This window comes from Panicum virgatum, chromosome 1N, assembly GCF_016808335.1.
Source record: "Panicum virgatum strain AP13 chromosome 1N, P.virgatum_v5, whole genome shotgun sequence".
In the NCBI taxonomy this organism is placed as follows: Eukaryota; Viridiplantae; Streptophyta; class Magnoliopsida; order Poales; family Poaceae; genus Panicum; species Panicum virgatum.
Genome location: NC_053145.1, coordinates 58,719,111 through 58,737,620, shown reverse-complemented (window position 1 = coordinate 58,737,620; position 18,510 = coordinate 58,719,111). Strand labels below are relative to the sequence as shown.

Below are 18,510 nucleotides of genomic sequence, written 5' to 3'. Positions count from 1 at the left end.
GCATACAAGATACAAGATATATATGATATGAACTTTAACATGGTTAGCACAACCTCACAACCACAAGATGAACATAAATAGATAAGAGTAGCATAAACTAACATAGTTCATCACACAATACAAACCAAATGTTCAAATCCAAACACAAGTCTTAAATAGAGTTCATGGAAGACACAAATAAACAAGAGTGGCAAGCGGAAGCCAAAAACGAATGATCTCCATTAGAAGTCCATGAGCTCCCCCTAGATCAAGCACTCCAAAGCTCCCCCTAGATCAAGCACTCCAAAGCTCCTTCTCCCCCTTCTGCATCAATTCCCAATAAGGTCAAACGGCTGGTGGAGGAGGTGGCGGTGGGTAGAACGGCTGGTGCGGGTAGAACTCTGGAGGCGGCACTAGAGCCGGAAACACTGAGTAGAAATGATCAGTAAACCCTGTGAAGGCTGTGCTGAAGGCATCAAAGCGCTGCTCTAGTTGGTCCTGTCTCTGCTCAATCTGCTCAAACTGCTCAGAGGAGGGCAAATCCTCAAAACGTGAGTCAAGAGCTGCTATGTCTGAGTGTAAGCTCTCATGAAACCCCTGCATCTGAGCCATCATGGGCTGGAACATCTACTGGTGCATGTTCTGGAAGTTGAGGTTCATCTGATTCTGCATCTGATTAGCTAACCCCGCAATCTGAGAGGACATGCTTTCCTGCATGGATGCAAAGTATGGGTCAAAGTAGCCAGCTGGAGGGGCCCACTGCTGCTGTGCTGGAGGATGCGGTGGTGGCATGGCATGCTGAGCTCCAGCTGCTCCCATATGAGCATCATCATCACTATCATCTTGCCCTTGTGCTTCGGCATCCATATCATCTCCAGGGAAGGGAGTCAAAGGCCTCAAGAGAAAAGCATTGTCATTCTTGAATGGCCTGAAAGGAGTGTGCTTACTTTCACATAACCCTCTGAAGCTAGTCTTCACCTTGATGATGGACATAATGTATGGAGCAAAGTACAAGTTCATCTCCATGTTAAGCCTCAAGTCTGCAAGCTGATCCATGATAAGAGCAATGACATTGATTCTATTTCCATTCATGATATGAGATATCACATTCCAATAGTGCCCTCTAACCTTGTCCTTGTTGCCACTCTTAGGCATGAATGTGACTCTGACAATTTTATTGATCACTGCAGGATGATGCCTCAAACCCTGCGTACCCCCAAAAGTTCTAGCAATTCCAAGATGTGCAGGCTCATAGAACATGGGGTAGTCATTCTCATCTAGTGGGTTTTCTAACACAACATTCATACTTTGCTCACTATTGATGAGATTATAATCCAATTGATTTGCCTCAGCAAATTGTGCAAATGTAGCACCATAGGTTCTTTTACCAGTTGTCCACCTAAATGTTTCCTCAACCATGTTTATCTCTAGAGTGGCATAGAACTGGCGTATCACTGTTTCATTCCAATCACACCTATGCTGCAGAAAATTAGCTATCCCCATTTGCTGAAATCTATCCACTAGATCAGACATGACTTGATGTTGTCTCATATAGCCTAGGTCAATGGTCTGATGTTTGAATACATTTTTCTTAACTAGATGACCAAAGTAAACATCTTTTTGTACCTCGGTTTTGAAGAAGAGAATGTTGGTGTCACGAGGCAAGCTGAACTGATCCACTGCTCTTGCATTTGCATAGCTTTCTGCAGTCCACTGTCGGCTAGGTAGATCTAGCCCCATCAAATCTGTAACATCATTGTCAACCCCCTCAGTATCTTCCTCTGAAGACTCATCACCAATATCTCCCACTGAAGATGCAGCAGCCATCTCACTAACATTTGGAGCATAGTCCACATCATCCGAGTCATCACTGTCCCTTTGTCTCTTGGAAGTCATTGCCTTCTTAATTTTTGAAGCAGTGGCCTTGATGATCTTCCGGGGTGGCCTGAGATCAAGTTTTAACCATAAGAACAATTACTAAAGTTATAGAATCAATCCTTAATGATATAACTCAATTCAGCACTGATCTGAAAAAACTGATACTAGCGGACCGTCCGCACTTCTGAACGCGGACCGTCCGCGGTTCATGAACTACCACAGCGGATCGTCCGCGTCCAGCAGGCGGACTGTCCGCGACCCATCTGTTCTGCGCAGGAACACAAAATCGCCCTCATCTTTGATTCATCCACATTTTGAGTTTTGATTCAAATCAACCAACCAAACTTTAACTCTAGCAACTCCTCATCACTAGGAATAAGATCCCCCAAGTATTTGCACGAATCCATGGTCAAAAAAATAGATCGGAGCATCTAACCCTAACTCTTTCCAATAAAGAAATCCAAGAACAAGAGTTAGGGATTCATTGAAATACCGAGAGGACATGATGCACAATCTTGAGAAGAGTCCGGGAATGCTCTCGGACCGTCCGGGAACCACTCCAAAAAGGCTTGACCTTGTTGTCTCCCCCACGTGCTTGAGAGAGAAAGAGAGAGAACTTTTTGGAGGATATGTGTGGTTTGGTGGGGAAGAGTGAGAGGGACACCTCTTATAAATCAAGTCTGGACGACCCCACCTTTCTGTCCATTCGCGGACTGTCCGCGATATCCCGGCGGACCGTCCGCCTTTGAATCTTTACACTGCAGCCCGACTGATACTGCCTCTGTTGAATTCTGCACAGCCTATGGCGGACCGTCCGCGGTCCTTTGGCGGACCGTCCGCAGTGTATTTCTGCGGTTGAGAACTTCTCTGCAGAGCCTCTGGTGAACAAGTCCCATGAACTGCGGACTGTCCGCCCCTTACCCGCGGACCGTCCGCGCTACCAAAAATCTGACAAGTCTGAATTCTGCCAATTTTCTAAATTCCAACTCCAATTTGGGTTCATTGCTCATATAAAAATCCAAAAATCTCAAATATTGCATGAAAACCTTCAAACGACTTATATGAGCAAGTTTCAACAAGAATTCAAAAAATAAATCGAGTAGAATCATGAAAACTCATAAATGGCTCAAAAATACCTCAAAAAATCATAAAAATGAAACAAGAAGTGCATGAAAGAACCATATGCCACATGTGCTAGTTTTCAAGCCACATTTGAGAAGTCAATGATATTTAACTCATTTCTTAACTTGCAAAACCGAGATTCATCCAAAGGCTTGGTAAAAATATCGGCTAATTGATCATCCGTGCCAATACCATCAATCTTGATATCACCCTTGTTCACATGATCTCTAAGAAAATGATGGCGGATATCAATATGCTTGGTTCTTGAATGTTGAACCGGATTAGAGGCAATCTTCACGGGACTTTCATTATCACATAACAAGAGAATTTCATCAAATTTCACACCATAATCTAGAAGAGTTTGCTTCATCCATAAAACTTGAGCACAACAACTTCCGGCCGAGATATATTCCGCTTCGGCGGTTGAAAGAGCCACGGAATTTTGCTTCTTTGATGACCATGATACAAGAGATCTTCCAAGAAATTGACAACCACCGGAAGTGCTTTTCCTATCAACCTTGCACCCCGCATAATCCGAATCCGAGAATCCAACCAAATCAAAATGAGCACCCTTGGGATACCATAAACCAATATTAGGAGAATATTTCAAGTATCTCAAGAACCTTTTAACGGGGGTCAAATGACATTCTCTAGGTGCGGCTTGAAATCGTGCACACATGCAAACACTAAACATGATGTCGGGCCTAGATGCGGTCAAATAAAGCAAACTACCAATCATAGAACGATAAAGCTTTTGGTCAACCGGGTTACCTCCCTCATCTAGGTCGAGATGCCCATTGGTGGCCATAGGAGTCTTGATTGGTTTTGCATCTTCCATACCAAATTTCTTCAAGATATCCTTTACATATTTTGATTGACACACAAAGGTGCCTTCCTTGAGTTGCTTGATTTGAAGTCCAAGAAAGAAACTCAATTCATCAATCATGGACATCTCAAATTCCCTAGACATCATTTCACCAAATTCCTCACAAAAACTTGGGTTAGTTGAACCAAAGATAATATCATCAACATAAATTTGACAAACAAACAAATCTTTACCAATATCTTTAGTGAACAAAGTAGTATCAACCTTACCAATTTTGAAGCCCTTAGAGATAAGAAAATCCCTCAATCTTTCATACCAAGCTCGTGGAGCTTGCTTAAGACCATAAAGAGCTTTAGAGAGCTTGTATACATGATTTGGCTTCTTGGGATCTTCAAAACCGGGAGGTTGCTCAACAAAAACAAGTTCACTAATCTTGCCATTCAAGAAAGCACTTTTCACATCCATTTGAAAAAGTTTAATGTTGTGAGAGCAAGCATAAGCTAATAAAATTCTAATAGCTTCTAATCTAGCAACGGGAGCAAAAGTTTCACCGAAATCCAAACCTTCGACTTGAGTGAAGCCTTGAGCTACTAATCTTGCCTTGTTTCTCACAACCATTCCATCTTCATTTTGCTTGTTTCTAAAAACCCATTTAGTGCCAATAACATTATAATTCTTGGGCCTCTCAACTAAATCCCAAACTTGATTCCGGGTGAAATTATTTAATTCTTCATGCATAGCATTCACCCAATCCGGATCTCTCAATGCTTCATCTACACGGTTAGGTTCAAGAAAAGATACAAAAGAATAATGTTCACAAAATGAAGCAATGCGAGATCGAGTTTGGACACCCTTACTAATATCACCCATGATTTGATCCACCGGATGATCCTTTGCAAGAACATAATGAATTCTTTGAGGAACAATGGGTTCTTGAGTTGATGAAGAAGGTGCACTAGATGAACCAACTTGATCTTGTACTTGAGAATCATCATTAATTGAATCTTGTACAATTTGTTGTGCTTGATCATTTGAGATAGAAGTTGAAGGATTAACTCTAAGAGAGATAGAAGGACCATCTTCATCTTCGTCTTCTTCTCTTGGTCTAACATCACCAATTGACATATTTTTCATTGCATTTCTCAAACCATCACTTCTCACATCATCAAGATTTTCTTGTTCATTATGAGAACCATTGGTTCCATCAAACTCAACATCATATGATTCTTCAACAATGCCATTAGTTTTGTTGTAGACCCGATAAGCCTTGCTATTAGATGAATATCTAAGAAGAAAACCCTCATCACATTTGCTTTGAAACTTTGATAACCGAGTTCCCTTCTTGAGAATATAGCACTTGCAACCAAACACTCTAAAACATGATATATTTGGCTTCCTTCCAATGAGCAACTCATATGGGGTCTTGTTATGAAATCTATGGCAATACAATCTATTTGAGGCATGACAAGCCGTGTTGATTGCTTCAGCCCAAAAGCTATCCGAAACATTGTACTCGGAGAGCATTGATCTTGCCATATCAATCAAGGTTCTATTTTTCCTTTCAACAAGACCATTTTGTTCCGGAGTATACTTGGTTGAGAATTCATGCTTGATTCCTTTCACATCACACCATTCCTCAACTCTTGTGTTTCTAAACTCACTTCCATTGTCACTCCTTACTTTCTTCATCTTGAGCTCAAATTCATTTTCGGCCCTTGTGAAGAATTTCTTGAATGTGTCATATGTATCGGCCTTGTCATGAAGAAAGAAAACCCATGTATATCTTGAGTAATCATCCACTACCACAAGACAATAGCAATTTCCACCAATACTTCTATATGTTGTAGGACCAAATAAATCCATATGCAATAATTTCAATGGTCTCTCGGTTGACATGACACTCTTAGTGGGATGAGTATTTGCAACTTGCTTTCCGGCTTGACATGCACTACAAAGCTTATCTTTATCAAACTTCACATTATTCAAGCCAACTACTAAATCATGCTTCAAAAGTCGGTTGAGTTGTTTCATGCCAACATGACCAAGCCTTCTATGCCATAACCAACCCAAGGATGATTGAGTGAATAAGCAAGTGGACAAATTTGCCTCTTTAGTTGCAAAATCCACAAGATATACATCCTCATGTCTAAATCCCGTAAAGATGTGATCTTTTCCATCCAAGCTAGTCACTACAACATCATCTTTAGTGAAACTACACTTATATCCAAAATCACAAAGTTGAGTGACCGCTAAGAGATTAAACTTGAGAGAATCAACTAACAATACATTTGAGAGAGAATGATTGCTTGAGATAGGAATTGTACCAACTCCTTTGACTTTGCCCCGGCTATTGTCACCAAAGATGATGTCACTATAACCACCAACATTCTCATCTAGAGAGGAAAACATCATTTGATCTCCGGTCATGTGTTGAGTGCATCCACTATCAAGCACTCAATGTCTTCCTCCGGACTTGTAATTCACCTACAAAGAGGAAGTAACTCTCTTAGGTACCCAAACTTTCTTGGGTCCTTGAACGTTAGTGACCACATTAGTGACCAAGACTTTTGGCACCCAAATGGCATTCTTTTTAGCACCATTTATAGGTATACCAACAAATTTTGCACTAACATTGCCATTTGAATTTTTCATAAGCATGTAACTTGAATCAAAGGATATGACTTTCTTGTTGGTGCAATTTTTCTCAACATGGCCAACCTTCTTGCATTTCTCACAATATGGCTTGCCACTACTCTTCACAAAAGTAGTTTTAGTTTGCACAAAAGCCTTCTTCCCTTTCTTAGGAATATATCCAAACCCTTGCTTGTTCAAGGTGAACTTTTGGCTTGCCCAACAATGATTAAACTTTGCTCTACTATCATAGCATTTTCTCAAATCATTAGTCAAGCAAGTAACCTCTTTCTTTAATAAATCATTTTCCATAATGAGAGATTCATTGCAAGAAGGGTTATCAATTTTAGTGCACAAAGAACTAGTAGAGCTAGAGCCACAAGATTTATCATCAATTAAATCACAACTAACACCAATGCTCAAAGTTGCTTTTCTTTCATGACTAAGCAAGGTATTGTGAGCTTCCTCAAGCTTCTCATGAGTTTCTTTGAGATTCTCATGAGAAGTCTTTAGCTCCTCATAGGAATTTTGAAGAGAAGTAAACTTCAACTTCAAGTCCTTCAACTTAGCCTTTTCCTTTGTCATGAATTCATCGGCATCATTAAGCATTTCAACAAGATCATCATATGAAAATTCATCAAGTTCACCATCTTGTTGTACCTTTGCACCACCCTTTGCCATAAGACAATGTGGTGTAGAGAAGAGTGATGGAGCCTCCTTGATGGCGATCGATCCCGGCAACTCCCTTGGATGGCTTGTCATCATCATCATCATCATCATCATCATCATCATCATCATCATCATCGGAGCTTGCATCGGAATCCCATTCAACAAAATAAGCTTGGCCATTCTTCTTCTTCTTGATGAACTTCTTCTTCTTCTTTTCATCATTTTTCTTGTCCTTTTTCTTGTTTGGACAATTGACAATGATATGACCTACTTCACCACAATTGAAGCAAGTCTTGTCCACAAAAGGATTTTTTCTTGATGATTGGCCTCTCTTGCCAAAGCTCTTCTTGCTCATCATTCTATTAAATCTCTTGACAAAGAGAGCCATCTCCTCATCCGATTCTTCTTCTTGGCATCCACTTTCTTCTTCATTTTTGCTATCTTGAGCTTTGAATGCCACACTTTTCTTTTTCATATCAATTTCTCCACCATGAGCTTCATCTTGAGATTTCTTGAACATGTCATGGGTGAGAATTTCTCCCAATATTTGTGTGGGAGTTGCGGTCTTCACATTTGACCTTACAAGTAAGGTCACAATTGTGTCATATCTTTCCGGAAGACATATAAGAAACTTGTGGTTGAAATCCCCATCCGGTACCTCAAATCCAAGTCCCTTGAGATCATTTACAATGTCATTTAGCCGGTTGAACATCTCGGCTATGCTCTCATCCTTCTTCATGGTAAATTCACTAAAATTTCCTTTAAGCAAGTATAGCTTGGCCTCTTTCACCGTTGATGTACCCTCATGAATTTCCATGAGCTTCTTCCATATGTCATTTGCATTTGTGAGGCTCTTGACTCTATTAAATTCATTTACATCAAGAGCACTAAAGAGCACATTAACCCCTTGATCATTTAGTGTCTCATTTTCCTCATCTAGGGGTGTCAAACTCTTTGGGTCCAAAATGACATATCCATCATTTACTATTCTCCATAGCTTTCTACTCATGGCTTTGAGATGAGCCGACATCCTAGTCTTCCAATAATCATAATTGTTCCCATCAAAGAACGGTGGCTTCCCAACATGAATCCCATGATCACTAGTCATTGTTCTACTCCAAGATGGTTAAATCCTTAATTAATGGAGTACTTAGCTCTGGTACCACTTGTAGGATCAAGAACACCGACTAGAGGGGGGGTGAATAGGCGGTTTAAAATCTAAAAGCAATAACACTAGAGAAATTTAATTAGTAACAAAGGAAAGCCCTATGTCATGCTATTACTATCTCTAGATGGGTTTGCAACCTAGGGTGACAAGTCACAAATCAAGCTCTAGTAAAGTAAATTGCTCAAAGTAAGAACAAGTATTAAAGAGAGCAAGAGAAGTAACCAAGCTTGACACAAGAAATTATCCCGTGGTGTCGATGACTTGCCGGTCACCCCTAATCCACGTTGAGGTGGATTCCAAGAATCAACCGCTCCTCTATCAAGAACCTCTTGATCTTGAGCCGGCTTGAATCAAAGAACCGCTCCACACCTCGATTCCACTAGAGTTGCTCTTCACCACTCCGGTGAGGTGAGCACAAAACCTCTCACAACCGAAATCGGGGCTCCTCAACAATCTCCTTGGAGGAGCTCCACGAAATCCACTTCTCCAAGCCGTCTAGGGAGCGGCAACTCCCAAGAGTAACAAGTTGACGACGCTTGCTTGAAGTATCCCTAATGCCACAAAGCTCAAACTCTTGATGCAATGCACTAGGAAGCTCTCACACTCTCAAAAATGCAATCTCTAAGCAAGTGTGTGTGAGAGAGGGATGCCTTAGCTCTAATGTGTCAAGAATGCTATCCAAATGGCCAAGAGACTCACCCAATGCCCGGGCATTGGGTATATATAGACATCCCTCCAAAAACTAGCCGTTACACTCTTTTCTGCGAAGTCGCGGACCGTCCGCGGTTCAAAAACCGGACTGTCCGCCGTTATAAACCAGTGAGTCAGAGTGCATTTAATGTGTGTCAGAACTAGCCGTTAACCCCTGGCGGACCGTCCGCGCCCTAGTGGCGGACCGTCCGCAGTTAAGAGTTCCAACCCACCAGAGACTAACAACGTCTCTGGAACAACTTTGAGATTAGCCTGCGGACCGTCCGCGCCTCAGGAGCGGACTGTTCGCAGTTTAACTTTTCAGCCCAAACCAGAGAGACACCCTTTCTGGTACAAATATGAAATACAGTGGCGGACCGTCCGCCCATCTGGGCCGGACTGTCCGCCAGCCCACCAGAGCCTATGCAAGCTCTCTGGAACGGTCGCGGACTGTCCGCCCATCTGGGCCGGACTGTCCGCCAGCCCACCAGAGCCTCTGCAAGCTCTCTGGAACGGGCGCGGACTGTCCGCCCCTCAGGCGCGGACTGTCCGCCGTTACTCAGTCAGCTCTCGAACTTAGTCTATTTCAAATCTTTTCAAAACGCCGTTAGCCCTCATGTATGCAACTAGACATTTTGAGCAAAATGGCACTAAAAACCCGTCAAGCATGAGTACACAACCCCTCTTGATAGTACGGCTATCTATCCAACAAATCCGGTCACTTTTCATCCACTAAACGCCTTGTGACCGGTAAAACGCAAAAGCCCTAGTTTATACCTTTGCCTTGAGTCCGAGCTTTGCTTATCACCTCCAAAACTCCATACGTTCTCAACCAAATCTCTTTCACTTGTGGATCAACCTATACTCATTATCTCAAATGAATTCGTTAATCCACAAATCGTTGTCATTAATTACCAAAACTGGAATTAGGGGCCTAGATGCTTTCAACCCTTCCATAAGCTTCCTTCCAATCGCCCCATAACATTGATATTGCATGCTACTTGGCCCTCCAAGCCTTTCCATATTTACCCGATAATTTGTAAAACCATGAATAGCTTCAATAATAGCTGCCATAGAAACATCTGGGTCAACATGAACCATTGCGGCAATGCGTCTCCCAATGTAACGTGCGGTACATTGGGAATGCTCTTGAGAAACCTCAGATGTCCCACATGTGTGAGGTTGTTTAATATTACTGATCCTCCATTTCACTCTATCATCAGCGACAGGACGAGCCCAAACCTTCCAAGGACACCCCTGCTGGCAACGAACCATGTACCTCAATTTAGCCGACGAATGCACCACGTCGTACGGTCTATGGTGCCGCACAGAGTAGTCCCTCAAGAAAAATTTAAGATCCTTAAGGCTATCAAATATCATTCCCTTCTCTATCAACTGCTCACCACTATCGGGCTCAATACATGCATGACGCAGACCCGAATCACAAAAACCCCCTTTTGGTATAGAATGAAAAATAGGGACCTCTGGAATATCAACATGCACAGTCTTCAACTGCCTCAACTCAACTGTAGTCAATTGGGGTATACGTCTTCCAAACATTGTTGATCTATGTTCTCTAATTGTCTCTTCTGCCATTTCATCTCCCATTGGTGTTCGTGCCACGAACGGAGTTGCTTCGGTTCTTCTTGGAACGAATGCAGATGCTTGGGACACCCTAACCGACGGCAGCCCATGTGTTTGTTGTCCAATATGTGTCCCATCTGTTTCTGGAAGCACCACATCATTGTCGTCTTCACCACCCTTATTTTCTTCCGAGCCCTGAGATATGTCATCATCATCGACCTCCTCATTGTCAAAGTCGTCTTCATCGAAATTATTGTTTACACGGCATGTGTCAAACCCAATTTCATCACCACTATCATCATCATCTGAGTCATGAGAAATATCATCACCATAACTTTTATCTTCCTTCTCGGGTGCATCGGAATCATGATCCGGTGAAATGGCTTCTTGAGTTACATGTTCAATGGGGTAATCATCACCATCTTCAGCAGGGGCATCCATACTACGATTGCACACATCAACCACTATCTCTGCACAACCCACTTGCGAACCTCTGACCAACTCTTTGTAAAACAACCAATCATTCTCACAACCAATTGACATCATCACATAGTGTGACCTTTCCTTTCCAGCATCAAACCTACCACAAACCTTTAACTCCATACGCTTATTTTCTACTTTGAATAATGAATTTACTCGACACATTATATCATCGAATGAAGGTGCCACATCAAATCTTGCAACTTCTTGCCTCATTCTTGCAAACTCTCCATTTTCTTTAACCGTCCCACCCGAAAATAAACGAACTAAACGATCCATCTACACATATACATATACACAAAATTAAGAAGATAATATAACTATATATGGCATTACTTCATTATAAATACAACACACTTCATTACTTCATACATGATTAAGATAATATAACTATATATAGCATAACATAAGAATTTTTACCAAAATGCACATAAAATAGATTTGCTACTATGACGATTATTCACACTTTATAGCTCTTTGTACTAAAAAAATCTAAACAACACTATCACCTCCAAATTGATACATGCAGCAATTATTACACGATACAAAAGTGTCACCATCATTCAATTGCACGATACACCACAACTAATCCTACCCGATTCGTACTCAATCCCCCATTTCAACTCAAACCCTACCTAAACTCTAGCCAACTCAAACCCTAACAAAACCAAGAAATAGAGGAAAACTAATCGGATAGAGTGGAGGAGCTAACTTCAGGGATCGATTTCCGTTCGTTTCCCCTTTGAATCGGGTGGAAGATCGAGTGGATCTAGAGGGGGACAGCGACGGGCGGCGCCATGGAGCTCAAGTCGGGTGGGGAGTGAAGGAAAAAAGAAAGGGAGGTGGAGGAAGAGGCCGTCCAGCGGGTGGGCCTATATTCAGCTGAGTCGTGCCACGGGGCATGGCGCGACTCAGCCTTGCCACATCAGCTGCCTGGCTACGGGCGCTCCAGCGTGGCAGCTTGGTCGCGCCAAAGCATGTGGCGCGACCAAAAGGGCTAGTTTTTGGAAATTTAGATATTCATGGGTTATTATTAAAATATTAGATTAAAAAGGATTAAAATAAAAAAAATTCTAAAAATTAGAGTGTTGCATGCTCTTATGTAGTATTGTGTTGCAATAAAGTCTTAGGCCCTGTTTGGGGTAGCTGCAGCTTCTCCAAAAGCTCTACTCCGAAAAGCTCCGCTTGCTTTTCTAGAAAGCTGTTTTTCAGAAAAGCTGACCATGTCTGTTTGGGGGAGCTTATCAAAATGAGCTTATCGGCACGAGAGGGAGTTCGGGCGCCATGGCCGTCAGGGGAGGGAGCTCCAGTCGGCCACGAGCTCCGGCCGCGCCGCCTAGGGGAGCTTGCCCCCGCCGACCACGAGCCCCGGCCGCGCTGCCCAGGGGAGCGCGCCCGCACCGGCCGCAAGCAGCGGTTGTCTCTGCCCAGGGGAGGGAGGACGCGTCGGCAGGCGAGTGAGGATGCAGCAGCGGTGGCTCGGGGCGAGGGAGGATGCGGTGGCCGCGGCTCGGGGCGAGGGAGGATGCGGCGCAGGTGAGGGAGGACGCGGCCCAAGGGGAGCTCACCCCCGCCGGCGCAGGTGGTGGCAGGCGACGGCGGCAGGCAAGGGAGGACGCGGCGGGCTAGGCGACGGCGGCAGCCGAGGCGCAGGGACGGTGGCAGGCGACGGCGGAGACAGATGGAGGAGAAGAGACGGGGAAAGAAGAAAATAACGGTTCGCCCGTAGAAGCTCGGGAAGCTGGCGCAGAGGAGCTTTTCGATTCCCAGTGTAAAATGACCTTTCTCAGCTTTTGCTTTTGGGAACAGCAGACCCCTTTTGGGGGAGCTTTTAGCTTTTGGAGCTTCTTGGAGAAGCAAAAGCTTCCCCAAACAGGGCCTTATTCTTGTAAGTGCCCGTCTCTCAGCATATCATTTCTAAGTACGTTGTGATACATCGAAGGTTGACTCTATCACCTGTGATCACAAAAGGGTCTGAACTTCATAGAAGTTTGGCTGTCACCTAGAAGCCAATTTCATCTGTTGGTAGGCTCTGTCACCCGGAAGTGAAAAGGCGGCTGTGATTCAGTTCTTCTCCCGCGAAGTCTCTTAGCCTGCGAATTAGGTGTCATCCACCTGTGAAACGAACTCAAATCGCTACTCATAGGCTACCTGAATGGGATGCACAAGCTTTCCAATGATATAAGAAATTAATTTATTACCCTGCAATTTATGCAACAATAGGAAGAGCTTATGTTGATGACTCGAAAGCACTTTGCACAATTGTTGCCGGGCTCTCCCTCCGGCTCTTGGTGACCCTCGCTTTGCAAAAGAAAGAAAGTAAAGTAAAAAACGAAAAGAATAGGAAGAAACTTCTGCTTGACAAACTTTGCAGAGGAAATCCCACAAGATCAACAACTGGAGCGAAGATCGAACCTATATGTCTAACTAGACGAATCACGACACCGTTCTATCCTAGATGATGTCCGGCAAGGTGACCCGAGCAGCACGAAGAGGCGAACAGGCGGCTGCAGAGCCGGTCCATCACAGTTTGCTGGCTGAGGCCCCGTTCGGCTTAGGCTTGCTCCAACGGCGCACCCTAAACCGCCCCCCACCCTACGTAGGGGGGCTTTGGGGGAGCGAGCGCTCCAACGGCTCCCCCCACAGCTCCCCCTATATGTGGGGGGAGTTGAAACTCCCCTCACATATAGAGTGAGTTCCAACTCCCTCTATATCTTTAATCACACTGTTCCTTCGCGATATTAACCCCGTTTGAGCCCCGTAACATAATGATAATGTGTATTATGACAGTACAAATACTGTATGATTTTTTTTAAATTCAAAAATGTTAAATAAATAGTTAGTTAATGAGTGATAGTATATAGAGGGAATATATATGGGGAGAATGGTTGGAGAGAAGGAGTTATAGGGGGAGGAATCTTTTGGAGGGAGATAGTAAAATATAGTAAATAGTACATTTGGGGGGAGTTGGATGGGGGAATGGTTGGAGATAGCCTAGCTGAAAAGTGCTGGCTGGCTGGGCTGGTTGCCAGCGGTACTTTTCTAGCTACAGGCTGGGAACACACTGTAGCAGCTGGAAACAGATATGGTCGAGGACGACGACCCGCTGACCTCCCTCTCCCTCTCGCTCCCTGGCACGGACCAGCGCTTCCACCACGACCGCGCCCACTGCCAGTTCCAGGAGCTCCCGGCGTCCCCGTCGCCGCCCTCACCATCCCCTCCTCCGCCTCTGCCACCCGCTCCATCCGCCGCCGCCGCCGCAGCGCCCTCGGCGTACCCGTTCAGCCCCGACTTCATGGCGGCGATGCAGGAGCTGACCCGCGCGGATGTGCAGCGGTACATGGTGGGCGCGGGCGCGGGCGTCGGCGCCGGCTACGGCGGCGCCGAGCTCTGCCTGCTGCAGCTGGTGGAGGGCGTCATGCGCGCTGCCGCCGAGCGCGTCGGTGCCGTCGAGCGGATCCAGTGGTAGGCCGGATGCAGGAGAGGCGCGGTCCGCCGCCACAGCGCTGGTGGTGCGCGCCGCCACCGCGTGGCCCCGCTCCGTGCCGCGCGAGCCTCTCCGCCGCCGCACCGGCGGGCCTCCTCCCTGCCGCAGCTCGCGGGCGTGTGCTTCTCGGGCGAGGCGGGGAAGGAGGGCGCAGGGGAGCAGGGGCCGCGAGGACGTCCTGCGCCACGGAGCTCCCCCAGCCCGCGAGCCGCCGGAGCCGCGCGCGTCGACCGCGAGGGAGGAGTGCCCGCCGGCCGCGCGCCGGAGCCAAGCCCGCTGGCTGCGAGGGAGGAGGGGAGCCGCGCCGTGTGGAGGCCACGCGAAGGGGAGCAGCCGTTGTCCCTTGCCTGCTCGCCACGGCTTATTCCAGTCGAACGGCTGGTGGTGCGCCGGCTGGGCTGGCTGATCAGCCCAGCCTAGCCAGCGATTTTCCGTCCATCCGAACGGGGCCTGAATTGGGTTTGGACTTGTGTGGTCACCTTGCTACGGCCGCAACTGCCACCTGTCACCATGTGCTGAATCTGAAAGAAGCTAACTTCTACCAGCAATACAAACAAACCAACCAAATTATTGTTATTGACAAGATGAATGTATTGCTTACCCTACACGCTGCGCAGCAATGACGACTCCTTAGGTTGTAGTTCTCGTAGTTTACCGCCAACCATCCAGATGTTCCTTCTGGAAGGAATAAATCTGCTCCCGCTCGCAACGTGTTGAATTTTTGGATGTTGTTCCAATCTTAGTCGATCCGTCCTCCTCGCAAACGCAAACCACACCCTGCAGCACCTTGAGCTATTTTCGACAATCAGATCGATTTGTGGGGAAACAATCATCAACAACGAGAGCAAAACCTAACATGAGCAATACGACACCCCAGATGTTCAGGGTGATGCCACGCCAAATGCCCTGGATTGCATTCCAGGCAGAATGCTGACTGGTAGGTGAAGCTGTACCGAACCTTGGCGCCGACTCCGATCCGATGCCTGTTTTGCGCCGACTCCGATCTGGTGCCAGGCGACTCCGACGCACCGAGATGCAAATTCAGACTTTCCTGGTTGCCTGTAGTTGAAGTGACGGTGCAATGAGTAATGACCGAAATTAACGAACTTGCAAGATGGTACTGCTGTGGAGGTCAAGGCAACCTCTGTATTGTTTGTACTTTGCTCGCGGTTGCAAAAGTAGTAGAAACATTCCGAATTACAGCGCAACTAATAATAAACTTTGTACAGGCGCTTGCACCGTCTATTAGCGCTTCACCCTGCACCCAAAAAGTATGGATCGTTGTGCAGATGGAGTCTTTGCAGGTTCCCCAATATCTCCTTCAGGGGGGACAACAAACTGCTGTAAGCCTGTAACATTGCAGAATTACACTAACGCTTTCAAGGAGTAACTATCACAAAACACTGTAAAAAGCAGCAAAGCAATCTACAGAATCGAGAGAACAAATTTGGAGAGGCAAGGAGCAAAGCAACTTAGATCCTAAAACTGCAAAAAAGAAAAGCCAATTTCTTTAATACCACAAAAATTGTTCTCTCTCTCTCTCTCTCTCTCTCTCTCTCTCTCTCTCTCCAGTGCCCATAAAATTTTTGGAAATTCTTTCATTGCTATAGAAATTATGATTCATCCTTCAATGACATTTTCACGACCATTCTGTTCTGTTAGTAGGGTGTTAACTGAGGTGGAAGAAGACCATTTTGCCCCTGACCCACTTGTCAGTGCCCAGCTCTACCTCTCGCCCGCGCTGCCTCTCTGCTCGCCCGGCCTGGGCCACCCCGGCGCCACCGCGCACGCGCCCGTGCTCGCTGCCTCTAGCGCCGCCGCTAGCACGGCCCCGCGCTGTTCTTTGTTTGCCTTGCCCTGCTCAGTTGCTTACCACTGGCCGTTATCCTCCGCCACAGCTCGCGCCGCCCGGTCCAGCCAAAACGTTGCGGCTAGTTGCCAGAAGAACAGTGTGATTTTGAAAACAAGTTCAGAGATCCAAGTTTAGTGGGAAAATCGTCATGATTGATTTTGACGAGTAATTAAATTTTAAAGGAAATGTCAATCCACCCACTGAGCGAGATCGTACGTGTTTGTCCGATGTGTTTCACCACAATGTCAAAATAGTATTTTTATTCTATCGTCTAAAAAATGCGTTTCACCAGATCATTTTCAGCATAGAGCCATAGACAAAGTAACAGGTGTGGGCTGATTGGTGCAAAATAGACAGAAGTCTAGGTTAAAATGAACGTGTGTACTGAGCTATGATAGGAAGGAGACCTGTTTGATCTTTTCTCACTACCTGTCAGAATCAAAAGCTTTTATGAGAATCCGGACTTGACGATCAAGGCGTATTAATGAAAAGGATAATGACTCCTAATCTGGTACCATTCAGCCGTTGATGGAGAATAATGAATCATATCCGAATATTTGGGTGATGCTAACATGAATGCTCAATTTTTCTACCAAGAGAAAGATATGTAGCGACGACACTTATTTAATCTTTTTTTTCTTGCGAAACATTTGTAATAATTTTATACCTTGTAAACATGTATTTTTGAAGAATTTTCCTTGCAAAATATTACGAGACTTGTGACCACGAAAATTTTACTACGAGACTTGTGACCACGAAAGCGCCAGGAATAAATGTGTCCACGAAATAAAGTGCACATTAAATATAAATTTGTCACGAACGCTACTGGAGGAGGCATGACGCTGCAGATTCTTCCACTCCAAAAGAGTAAGGGCATGTTTGGCAGGGCTCCGTCTCCTTCAAAAACAGCTCCCGTTCTGGCTTCACTGGTGGAGCGGCTTTTTCGGTGGAGCTGGAGCCGTTTTCGAAAACGTTTGACAAAACAATTCCGTCTAGTTATTAATATACACAGAAAATATAAAATGACCATACTACCCCAGTCTATCTATTTTTTTCTCAATTCATCTTCTCCTTATCCTTTCTTGCTGCCCAACAGGCCATGGCAGCTCCGCCCCCTCCTTCCGCAAGGCCACGGCGCCGCCGGCAGCACTGCCCCCCTCGTCTGGCTCCGCCGCGGCGGCGCCGGTAGCTCCGCCCCTCCTCCCGCTCGGCCGCGGCCGCGCCGACAGCTCCGCCTCCTTCCTTCGGCTCGGCCGCGGCGGCATCGACAGCTCCAACCCCTACTCCCGCTCGGCAGCGGTGGCGCTAGCTCTGTCCCCCTCCTCCCGCTCGGCCACGGCGGCGCCGGCAGCTCGGCCCCCTAGTCCCGCTCGGCCGTGGCGGTGCCAGCTCCGTCCACCTCCTCCCGTTCGGCCACGGCGGCGCCGACAGCTCGGCCCCCCTCCCGCTCGGCCATGGCAGCGCCGGCAGCTCCGCTTCCTTCATTCGGCTCGGCCGCGGCGGCATCGACAGCTCTGCCCCCTACTCCCGCTCGGCCGCGGTGGCGCCAGCTCCGTCCCCCTCCTCCCGTAGTCCCGCTCGGCCATGGCGGCGCCGGCAGCTCCGTCCTCCTCCTCTTGCTCGAGCCGCAATGCCACCGTTCTTCGCCCCCGTCGTGGCCCGCCGCACCTCGGCTACCGAGGAGCGCGCGAAGAGGCCGCGAGGAGACGCAACGCGCGTGGGAAGGGGGAGGGCAAAGGTGGGAGGCGAGATGGAGGAGCCGCCAGAGCCGCTTGGAGCTACCATTTCGTGGATCCTCCCCCTCCGTCCCGCTCTAGTCACCGGGATTTCCGGGGCTTCAGCGCCCGAGCTGGAGCTGGAATCGGGTTTCAGCACCGTTTGGCAGGGCTCCAGCTGGAGCCGGTTATGGAGCCGGAGCCGGAGCCCTGCCAAACAGGACCTAATGTATTTTTCTTCTGTTGCTAGTTCGTGGTCAGGGTGAATAAAATTTTTGTTTGTGTTGATCATTTGATGTATAATGAAATAGTATAAATCGGCAACTACAATAATTAGAAGTTTTTTCTCATAGAGTTGGTGATTGTGGATTGGAGGGTGAATATGTGATTAAAAAATTAAGCCAAGTGTTAGACGCAAAAACAATATGC

The 18,510-nt window shown here is 46.3% G+C and overlaps 1 protein-coding gene across 1 annotated transcript; it reads left to right on the top strand.

Moving 5' to 3' along the window:
• The first annotated feature begins 14,112 nt into the window (after window positions 1-14,112).
• On the top strand, window positions 14,113-14,496 carry LOC120653726 (cilia- and flagella-associated protein 70-like). Its single transcript, XM_039931405.1, has one exon. The coding sequence runs from the start codon at window positions 14,113-14,115 to the stop codon at window positions 14,494-14,496; it is 384 nt and encodes a 127-aa protein (XP_039787339.1).
• The last annotated feature ends 4,014 nt before the right edge of the window (window positions 14,497-18,510 follow it).